General features: G+C 39.7%; 1 protein-coding gene across 4 annotated transcripts in view; it reads right to left on the minus strand.

Annotated features, from left to right (window-relative positions):
• ATP6V0D2 (ATPase H+ transporting V0 subunit d2) overlaps nt 1-12,026 on the minus strand; it is a 43,865-nt gene that overhangs the window by 12,606 nt on the left and 19,233 nt on the right. For all 4 annotated transcript variants that reach the window (XM_078072255.1, XM_036080502.2, XM_036080503.2 and 1 more), the window contains one exon: nt 97-275. In XM_078072255.1, the coding sequence (XP_077928381.1) occupies nt 97-275 (179 nt within the window). The remainder of the gene's footprint in view (nt 1-96; nt 276-12,026) is intronic.

Raw genomic sequence — 12,026 nt, forward strand, 5'->3', positions numbered from 1 at the left:
TTGGATTCATGGAGAAAACTGTGAAGTGAATGTACATTTTCTGATGACTATGATAACACGCACTAGAAGTGATACAATTGCTTACACATTCAATACCTAATGGTGTTTCCACCAGAACGGCTTTAAAGAGATCAGAAGGTGTCTCCGCAATGTTGACTGCTTCCATTTCCGTGAAACGGCCCAACGGGTGGCACTTGGCCAGAATTTCTTTCACAGGTTTTTTTTGCAATGCACCGTTCATCAGTAGAATCACATTGTCTATCATGTAACTGCACCTGGTTTAGAAGAAGGCTCGATCATTAGGAAATCAACTGTATGAGAATAAGATGCATACCACAAGTAAAAAAAAAAAAGAAAAATATAGTTCAGGCACATACTCTTTCATTAAGGAAATATATGAGTCTTATTTTAAATTTTGGGGTTTGAGAGATGTGAATGGGGATATCATAGTTTGAAAATCAATGTTGTCATAACTAAGTAAAGCTAAATAAAACCTAGGCTGGTGGGAATAGGCAGAAAACGACCCCTACATTGTAATTGTCAAATGTGGTAGGGTGAGGATGAGTATGAAATTGTGTGGTTTCTCAGAACGGACTATGGTCTTAAAAAGTTGAGAAACACAGACCTGGAGCATTTCACTCTATCTTAAAAACTGACTTTTTAAATCTGCAATAAAGCCCATCATTGACTCAGAATTTAAAATATTTTAAAATAAAAATACTAAATATTAAAATATTTAACATTTATTAAAAATTTAAAATATCCTGTATTCTTTTCCTCCTATGAGACCAGGTAGTGAACTTTCTGTTTTCTCCCTAGGTTCCCAAGAGTCCATAGGTTCCTATTTTATGTGATTATGTTGCTCAATATAAGAAGCTCTGCCCAGGATATCCTGGGTGCATATGCTTGTTCACTCATGTGCTCAGCACCCAGGATATTCCAAGCAATGAGGTTAAGAAGTAAAAGGAAGAGTTCCTTATTTCACAGAGACTATAGTCTGAGGGAGGAACTGGACAAAGAATCCATTACGGTAAATTGTAACGAAGCACAGATGCTAGGCAAATTATAGGGTGGTGTGGAGATTCAGAGCGGGGCACCAAAGCAGTCTGGGATCAGACTTCCTAGGGAGTGATATTCAGGCTGAAACTTGCAGAATGAGTAGGAGCTGTCTAGACAAAAGTGGCTGGGAATTGAGGGAGAGAAGTCTTCAAGGCAGAAGGAAGAGCATGCAAAAAGCCCCAGAGAATACAAGGAGTTTTCTGCCCGGTGCTGGGCAGTGGTGGGGCCAAGGCTGAGCATGCAGGGTTTTGACAGACAAAATGAGGAATTTGGGCGTGGAGGGCGATGGAAGATACGGAATGCCTTTAAACAGAAGTGGGTGTTATGATCGATACAGAATAATGATTAAAACAGGAGAAGGGGTAAACAAACAGATTATTAGGTGCTTTACAAAAGTTATTTAATCAGGATAACAACACTGTGAGGATAATAGGTACTGCTCTTCTCTCCAATTTACAGTTGAGGAACCAAGAGAGGTAAAAATCCCACTCATGATGACACAGCTAATAAATCAGACAGCTGAGAAACTCAAGCAGTCTGCTTCTGGAATCTTTCTCTTAGCCCTTAATCTATGCTGTGTTTAGCTTTCAAGGATGATACATAGATTTCTAGGTTTAACAGACTGTGGAGCCATTTATTGAGATGAGAGCATTGGAGGAAGAGCAGGTTGTAGTGGGAGCGGATGCTTTGGACAGAATGAGTTTAGATGCCTGGGAGATATCCAAGAGGAGATGCTAGGTAGGCTTCAGAAGTCAGAGTCCCGAAGACAGCCAGGACCAGACGTTTGGGGGGCTTAGTGGGGGAAGTTTAAAGGTGGAAGAAGTCATCTTGGAGATGGTTGGGATCACATCCTAAAGTGCACATAAAGAGTTCTGCCCTGAGAACCCTGGAGAACCTCAACATTTGAGGACCTTGATGGAACCTGAGAAAGAATGACCAGATAGAAGGAGGAAAACCGGGGGAGGGAGTTCTAGAAGTTCTAGGAAGAAGTGGTCAGAGCATCAAAGGCCACAAGAAAGTCAAGGTAGACACTGAAAGCGTCCATAAGATGCAGCAACTAACAGGTCATCCAACAACAGTGAAAACACTTCCAGGAGAGTTTATCAGTGGAAGGGAAAGGGGAAATGGTGGCAGAAATGTGATCTCGTGTGTTTAAAGTGAGTGGGAAATAAAGAGGTCTAAAAAGAAAAAAAAGAGTTCAAACTACAAATTGACCTTAAAAGAAGGGGAAGATAGCTCTATGGAGACCAGGGGCCAAGGGGCTTTGGACTTTGGTCTTTGTGTTTTTAAGAAGAAAGCGGGAGCCAAGAGGGTGAGGTTTCAGATCAGGCCAGAGAAGGGGCAAGCCAACTGAGGAGCTGAGGTCCTCCAGGTCTGACGGTGACGGGACAAACCGCTGCCATAATTCAGGCTTGAAAAACAACTGGATAAAAATGAGCCGAGCCACTCAGAAGCATTGTCACTGGAGTCTGGCTGCGTGGGTCACAGACTTCATGTGCAAGAGTGCATTTCCAGCTGGAAGAGAGTCTCCTTCATTGTGGACCTTCTACAATTTACTCCAATAAAAAAATTCTATCTGAACAAGTTTAGAAGCAGGCAATTATCCCTTTATAAAAGGCACATGACTCTAAAGTTTCTTCACCTCCCTAACAGCAGTACCAAATTTAGACATTATAGAATTTTACACTCCTTTTTATCTCTTGAAAATGACATTAAAATGGAAGTGCTTATTTAACTGTCCCTTTATGGCTCAAAAGCTATTACCTGAGAGGGGAATCGTTAGCACTTAATAATCCTTAGCAGGCTCCAGACATTTAATTGTTCCCCACAGCACCTCCGTAATGTAAAAGCCTATGAGCTGCCAACATTCTCAACTTGCAGAGGACTATTAGACCAATGTTGACGGGCAACCAATGTCAATGCTGTAAGGATTTAGCCCACAGGTAACACTCAAGCCTACGTCTGCGCAGTGTGTGCGTGTGGGTGTGCACATGTCAGTGTGTAAGGATTTAGCCCACAGGCAACACTCAAGCCTACATCTGTGCAGTGTGTGCGTGTGGGTGTGCACATGTCAGTGTGTAAGGATTTAGCCCACAGGTAACCCTCAAGCCTACGTCTGCGAGTGTGTGCGTGTGGGTGTGCACATGTCAGTGTGTAAGGATTTAGCCCACAGGTAACCCTCAAGCCTACGTCCGCGCAGTGTGTGCGTGTGGGTGTGCACATGTCAGTGTGTAAGGATTTAGCCCACAGGCAACACTCAAGCCTACGTCCGCGCAGTGTGTGCGTGTGGGTGTGCACATGTCAGTGTGTAAGGATTTAGCCCACAGGTAACCCTCAAGCCTACGTCTGCGAGTGTGTGCGTGTGGGTGTGTACATGTCAGTGTGTAAGGATTTAGCCCACAGGTAACCCTCAAGCCTACGTCTGCGCAGTGTGTGTGTGTGGGTGTGCACATGTCAGTGTGTAAGGATTTAGGCCACAGGCAACCCTCAAGCCTACGTCTGCGCAGTGTGTGTGTGGGGGTGTGCACATGTCAATGCTGTAAGGATTTAGCCCACAGGTAACACTCAAGCCTACGTCTGTGCAGTGTGTGCATGGGTGTGCACAAAATTGTTTTTAGGGGCTCCTGGCTGGCTCAGTCGGTAGGGCATGAGACTCTGGTCTCGGGGTCTTGAGTCTGTGCCCACGTCGGGGGCAGAGTTTACTTAAAAAAATAAAATAAAAATGAAAACAAATTTTTTTTTTACTAAGAATCTAGACCCTATATTGCAAAGAGCAAGGACTATAGCGACTGGATTCTGTTTTATTTCAACTCACTATTTAAATGGCTTTGTTTCTAAGATGGAGCAATAACACCAGTTGTCATAGCATTGTTGGGAAATGGAGTGAAAACCCAGGGCTTAGCCCATGGCAGGAGGTAGAAGGGAAGGGGTCTCTTTCCTGTGTCCTCCTTCATCCCCATCACACATGTGCACTGGGTATATAATTCTCGTTGGCTCTCTGGGGTGGCAGGGGGATGATGTGCCCAGAAACTGTCAGGCTATAATCTTTATAGATCCTCAGGGCCACACATATAGTGGTTAGGAATAAAATCACTGCTGATACTGCTTGAGTAATTTTTGAGCTTGAAGACACTGGGGTATTCATTTAGTTCAAAGTCTTCATGTTTTAGATAATTGTGCTCATATGTAGTGACAGGCCAGGATGAGCTAGGTTAATTTTTCTCTTACTACTGGTCTAAACAAACATCCTCATTTAGAGCCCCTGCTAAATATTTTATTCTATAACTCTAATGCTGGCACTTGTGAAAATCATGAAGTCACCGAAAATTTTGATAGTGACTCAATTTCAAAAATTTTAGGTTGTAAAATTATAATTTTTAAAATGCCAGCCCTCTTTGCGGTTTTCCCTGTGTGTCAGGCATTGCACGTGTATTCTCACTCAAGCCTCACGACTCAGTGCTGTAAGGACCATTATTACCACCACTTTAAATACCTTGTCCAAGGTCACACTGCTAGAAAGAGGCAGAGGGGGCACCCCAAAGCCGAAACTCTGGCTCCTATGAGATTCGGAAAAAAAAAAACAGCTCAAGGCAGACGATATTTTAACATTTCCTTTTGGTCCTAGTGCTGTTCTTTCTCTTTTTGCTCCTGAACTTACTTAAGGATCTTGAAGCTAACTAAAACACATTTCCTGTATGCTAACTATCAAATTCTGGGCTGATACAACAGTTGCTGAACGGTCAAACAATGTAGAGCCATAATTTGGTGAGTTAGAGGAATTATTCTTCAACTCTAGTCAAAACCTCTCTGCCCAGGCTCAGATCCAGACTCTTTTACTTCCTTTTTGTGGCTATGACTGCCTGGTTTTCTCATAGACACCTCAGACACCTTATCTCAAAACCTGAATGACCCCAGTGTTTCTCCTTCTTCTATAATCTCTATCAGCAGCATCACTACTCTTACTCCTAAAAATCTGTCAATGGCTTCCTTTTGCCTCTAGAATAAAGCAGAAATTTCTCATCATTGTATGCAAAGCTCTTTATTACCTGGCTTCTGATTACTTATCCAGCTGTGGGTATGAATAATATCATTTTTAAAAGTATGCATTTTAGAAAAGTGAATAGACAGACCCCCCCAAAAGCTCTTAAGGGGCAGGAATAAGATTTTGCAACGAAGACTGAGGAAGGGCCAGAATGGGCAAAGGAGCAAAAAGAGAAAGTGTCATCGCAGAATGCAAGGGACAAGGACATCAACAACTGAATACGACAGCAAGTTGTGAAAGGGCTGAAAATATATCCGTTGGACCTAGCAACTAGAGTGGTTTGGGGGTACAATGAGGTAGGAAAATAGACTCAAGTGGTTTGAGTAAACAAGTGAGAAAACAGGTGAGTATAGACTATCCTTTTTAAGAAGTTTAGCATCAAGGTATGGGAAAGGGTAGAGTATCACTGTCTTCATATGGTCATTGTGCAAACGAAATCAAATCATACATGTGACAACATGTTATAAATTGTTTAGTTGTCACAGTAGAAGGAGCCCAGGCTTTGAAACAGAGAAACCTAATTCTAAACCCAACTCTGTCACCTAAAAGCCTGTTTGACAAGAGCTCCATTTTCTCAGGCTTAAAATGAAAATATTTGTTCAACTTTGAATGGTTGGCATTTGGATTAGTAACACATATGAAAGACTGGTAGAGTGCCTCAGGTAAAGAAGGAGGGTGTGATCATACACTCTGAGAAGAAGATAATAAACCAGACTTTGGAGGAAGGGGAACAGGAAATTATAAGCCACATAATCGTTTATATAAAAAATTTACAATGTTTAAATTCTTTTATTGTCTGAGATTTCTACATTTCTGTAGTTTTACACTTAGTTCTAGCCAATAGAATCTTTTCTAAATTTGCCCATTGCTCTTAGAAGATAAGAGGTTATTAACCCTTTTGTGGTATAGAGACAAGGAACTGAGTGGAAGATTAGATCATCCACAAGACCATAAATTATGTTATTTGCTGGGATATTAAATATTAAATCTGACTTATACCTATTTTTAGAAAACCTGTGACCATCCTGTTCGGCATCGTATAACACTAGAATGAGCCTTGTGTGGTCATTACTTCATTATGTTTCCTTTAAGATACCAGAACTTCAGTTTAATGTTTATCTTTTGGGAATGTAATCATTAATCTCAAAACAATGCCTGTTAACTAGTTGTCATAAATGATAACTGCTTTTATATATATTAAAAGGGCTGAATCCCTTTGTTAGATGGAGGCTCTTTAAGACTCAGGCTGAACTTCTCCATGTGGGTGTGACTGGATAGTAAATAACTTGGTGAACTTGGTGATTACAACAGATTCATTATCTGAAAGCACTATGACTTCGATTTGGCTTTGTTTTAAGAGCCACATCCTGGTATCAGGACTTGATTGCTACCGGTTCCTTTCTACCAAGAAGCTGGGTCAGCATCCTTCATCTGCAACACATTATAGTGTTCTTGATGACAACGATTCTGTTTTAGGTGGCCAGAACTGTGATATGTTTGCTAGGTCACACTTGTGCATATGGCATACACAGGGACAGAGACATGAAATGCATAATAAAGAGTAATTGTTCACGGCAAGGATTGGGCTATGTGTGAAATACACTTGGTGTACTCTAAGTTATTTCATTCCTCATGAAAGGTGCCAATTCACCCTTAACAGGCCCAGCAGTATTTATTGTGACATGGACAATAGGGCCGTGTTGGAAGTATTTTTCAATGTATTAATTTTCAAATGAAAGTGTCCTTGATCACATTGGTAAACATTTCTGCAACCCCTGATTTATTTAATCCAATGCTAATTCCATATCCTCACAGGGGGCAGTTCTGTGTTTAGTCTGACTTGCTAAATAGACTGTTGAGATTTAGAATATCCCCCACAAACATCTGCTCCCTCTTGAAATTTGACTTTTTTGGGTAGCATTTCTTACTTCCCTAAAGTTTCCCCTTTTTAAATAGAAGTGAAAATTAAAATAATTTTAAAAAGCAATTAATTTTGCTGTCACACTCATTTTTCCTTCTCACAAAACAAAATACTGCAAAAATTGCTCAGAAGTCAGCATTGCCTATAATAGCATATTTTAGAATGAGAATGCTGATCACTATGCATTTCCCAAACCCTTGGTAGCTCTTGAATCTTTAGAAAAAGTAATAGGAAACTCTTTTCTCTAGTACTTCTCTACAATCTTGGTTTAACCCATCTGTTTGGATTTAAAAATTCCTCAAACTTATTTGTCCTTTTCTACATAAGTGTTTTTGTTCTTATTCTCTAGATGTATAAAACCTTCCTTCCCCACCAATTGCTAGAAATCAAAATCCCTCTCATTCTTTAAGGTCATATTCAAATACCACATTTTTCATTAAGCTTTTAAAGTATCTCCAGCTAGAAGTGATCTTTTTTTCTCTAAATTTTTGTATTTATATTTATCCTGGGGTGATATTAATTTTCTAAATATAGCAGCAGTATCAATGGTGAACATGAATAATTAGCTCATTCATTCACAAGTATTTACTGCATATCTGAGGAAATAAGACCTGGACTCTAATACTAATTCTGCCACTATTCAACTGTGTGCTTTTAGATAAGTCATTTTGCATATTCATTTCAAATACAGTTATTTGCAGATAATTCTTACCAATCTTTATTAGTTATAGGAGTTTGTTCAGTACATTTTTTGTGACCTCCCAAGAAGCCTGAACCATACTAATACAGAATAGGGACACAATGATGATTTTTTTTCAATCAATGAATAAATTTTTCTTTATGGTCATTCAAGTACATTAACTCTGACACAGGGTAAACAGAAGTGAAGAAGATAACTGGCTACCGGGTATCTTAGCCTGAGCTCCCTTTCTAGGGGTCATAGCCGCCTATTCCTTGCTTTTTCTATGCTTTTCCATTGAGGAGAATTATAACACTAGGGAAATTATTCCACTTTCACCCCTTCATTGGCATGCATATAAATACTACGGTAATTCACAGGAAAACACCAGTGGAGTGATTCTTCTTGCCATTTAGATGGCTTTAAATAAGCTGTGTCTATCATAGCCTGTTCATTTGGTCAAGAACAGTTAACAGGTGGATCTCATCTTTATTATATTCAAAACACCAGTCACAATAGATATTGGGGAATCTCTTATCTTCTGATGACGAAAGAAAAGAAAAAAAACAGCTGAGAGACTAAGAAAGGAAGAAAATTTTCATATATTGTTGGGGTATGAGAGAACAATCTGCTAGTATCTATCACAATCTAAGACCTGCACATCTATCGACAATTTCACTTCTGGAAATCCATGCTAAAGAAATTCTGGCGTGAGAAAGCAAAGATATATGTACAATGATGTTTGCTGCAACATTACTTGGGGTAGCAAAGAAATTAAACAACCTAGATGGACAAAAGGGAAATGGTTAAATAAAGGATGGTAGACGCCACACAACGGGATACAATATGCGCTTTCAATAACATAGACCTTGGTGCCCATGTAGAAAATTCTGACTAGATTATGTAAAAAAAGACAAAGTCTAGGTAATACATGTAATATGATCTTGATGTTCTAAAACAAACAATAAAACCAACTATGTATACTTATATTTGGTCACATATAAACATTTGCATACACTTTAATCTTTCTTCCCATAGAAAAAAATGATGCATCAAACTAATGAGGGTTGGGGCTCCTGGCTGGCTCAGTCAGTACAGCATGCAACTCTTTTTTTTTTTTTTTTAAAGATTTTATTTATTTATTTGAGAGAGAGAGAGCACAAGAGGGGGGAGCGGGAGAGGGAGAAGCAGACTCCCTGCTGAGCAGGGAGCCCGATGCGGGACTCGATCCTGGGACTCCAGGATCATGACCTGAGCCGAAGGCAGTCGCTTAACCAACTGAGCCACCCAGGCGCCCCAGCATGCAACTCTTGATCTTAGGGTTGAAGGTTGGAGCCCCGCCTTGGACGTAGAGAATACTTAAAAATAAAATCTAAAAAAAATAAAAAATAAAAACAAGAACAAAAAACACTTATGAGGGTTACCTCTGGGCTTTGGGAAATGCATTCGGAAATATAGTCTCTACTTAATCTGTTTCCTTACTTCTAAAACGCCAATATTAGTGCCACCCATACGGTTGTCATGGGAATTAAATGAATTTAATACATGTGAAGTAATTATAGAAGTGCTGGCTTGTAGTGAGCACTAAATAAAATTTAATAAAAAAAACTCTTTAAAACAGGCACAGTTTTCTTTTTCAATTAAAAAAAATAAAATAAACACAATAAAATAAAATACAACTAAGGCAGTGGGTATCTGGATCAGTACCAGGGTGGGTTTCAATCCCTCCAGATTATGAGACAGCCTCAAATTTCTTTTACTAACCAATTGTTGGGGAACGAGCAATGCTTTGGACAAACAGGCTACTGGGATCAATCATGCCCCCTGGTGGTTGGTTATTACCCCACCTGGACTGTGGACAAAGAACGAAGGAAAAAAAAACGCATCTCTCTTGGCCCTGATTCGTTTCCCCTTGGGGAGAACTCTTGTAGGGTTGGTATCCTAAGCTCTTTTACATCCATTACCTTAACCTCCGCTAACAGTCAGACGCTAATTTTGCTCATATCATTGGCATTGGCAACGCAACAGTAGTACTGGGTAAGCAGTCCATGTACCCGCTGCTTTGCCTCCTCCCAGGCACATCCGTGTGCACACACGGTCTCATCCTTCAAGTCTTCAGCTTTGGCATCACCTCCTTTCGTCAATCTTTTCTCGCTTTCACCAGTGATTATACTCTAATGCAAAAAAGTAGCTGCATTTTTTAAAAGTATGTGTATGTGGATATGTTGTAAGTGTGGATATAACAAACGGGCAGAAGACATGAACAGACACTTCTCAAAAGGTGACATACAAATGGCTAACAGACACATGAAAAAATGTTCATCATAATTAGCTATCAGGGAAATTCAAATCAAAACCACATTGAGATACCACCTTACACCAGTTAGAACGGCAAAAATTGACAAGGCAAGAAACAATAAATGTTGGAGAGGTTGTGGAGAAAGGGGAACCCTCTTACACTGTTGGTGGGAATGCAAGTTGGTACAGCCACTTTGGAAAACAGTGTGGAGGTGCCTCAAAAAATTAAAAATAGAGCTACCTTATGACCCAGCAATTGCACTACTGGGTATTTACCCCAAAGACACAGATGTAGTGAAAAGAAGGGCCATATACACCCCAATGTTCATAGCAGCAATGTCCTCAGTAGCCAAACTGTGGAAAGAGGCAAGATGCCCTTCAACAGACGAATGGATAAAGAAGATGTGGTCCATATATACAATGGAATATTACTCAGCCATCAGAAAGGATGAATACCCAACTTTTCCATCAACATGGATGGGACTGGAGGAGATTATGCTAAGTGAAATAAGTCAAGCAGAGAAAGTCAATTATCATATGGTTTCACTTATTTGTGGAACATAAGGAATAGCATGGAGGACATTAGGAGAAGAAAGGGAAAAATGAAGGGGGGGCTAATCAGAGGGGGAGACAAACCATGAAAGACTAGGGACTCTGAGAATCTGAGGGTTTTGGAGGGGAGAGGGGTGGGGGGATGGGTTAGCCCGGTGATGGGTATTAAGGAGGGCACATTATTGCATGGAGCACTGGGTGTTATACACAAACAATCAATCATAGAACACTACATCAAAAACTAATGAGGTACTATATGGTGACTACCATAACAAAATAAAATTAAATTAAGAAAAAATTCATATATTGTGTAGATATATTCTTATATTGTAATATCAGCCAGTTTTCAGGGGTGTGCGATCTGTGTAGTCACACAGGGCCCAACACAGAGAAGGGCCCCACGCTTGGTTAAATTCTCTGCTATTGCTCTCTTGAAATGACTAAACATTTAACAAGGGCCCTGTATGTTCATTTGCACTAGGCCTCACAAAATACAAGCTGGCCCTGTTTTCAAATTACACTCACAATTCCAAATTGAATATAATTATTACTATTCTAGATGAGGAAACCAAGACTTCTAATGAGTAAGGAACTTTTTTCCAAGATCCCACAGCTGGTGTATTGTAGACTCAGGTTAGAGTCTACCAAATGGTTCCAAGAATTTCTCACCTGCAACAGGGTCACCTGAAGGGCTTATTAAAAGTGAAGATTCACAGACCACATTCCAGGACCTGATAACACATAATTTTTAGAGGTATGGTCTTGGAATCTGAACCTTAAGTAACTATTCCACTGGCTTAGAGAACAAGTTTATGTTCAATTCACCTCTAATTTTAAAACCTAGCATAGGCCTTCACTCCTGGAAGTCACTTAGTATATGGTATGCTGATTAAGTGAATGTCATTCAGTTCCAGACAGATGAAGTATTGCTATTGCAGGATAGCACCAGGGTTTTTCAATTCTCAAAGTGCTGAGAGTTTTGAAATGCTGGAGGCCTTATCAGCAGCTACAGTCGAGATATTTTTGCCCTGTACTTGCTTGCCACTGAATATCCACATGGAATCTCTGGATATAAAACCTGTCAGATGTTACAGTCCCTAAGATTTCAGAAGGACTTTTCTGGCCAGAGATTCAGAATCACAAATGCAAAGTGGTGTCAAATGGTCAATTTCATAATATTATTGGGAACTTGATTACTGGAATCAAAATTTAATAAATTAAATACTGTGGAGACTTTGAAGTAAGGAAGATACAGAATTCAGCCCTTCTAAAATGTTCATGACCAGATGGAAGGCTATATAGTCATTTATAAATGTCAGAAAAATTTTTGACATAGAAAAAATGCTGATAGTATATATAGAAAAGTTAAGATTCAAAGTTATATTTTGAGTGATTTTAGTTCTTTCAAAATGTATGAAAAAAAGAATATGAAAATAATGCCAAATGATGGTGAGGTTAAGGGTGTTTTATCTGTA

Source organism: Halichoerus grypus, chromosome 5 (assembly GCF_964656455.1).
Source record: "Halichoerus grypus chromosome 5, mHalGry1.hap1.1, whole genome shotgun sequence".
NCBI classification, from domain to species: domain Eukaryota; kingdom Metazoa; phylum Chordata; class Mammalia; order Carnivora; family Phocidae; genus Halichoerus; species Halichoerus grypus.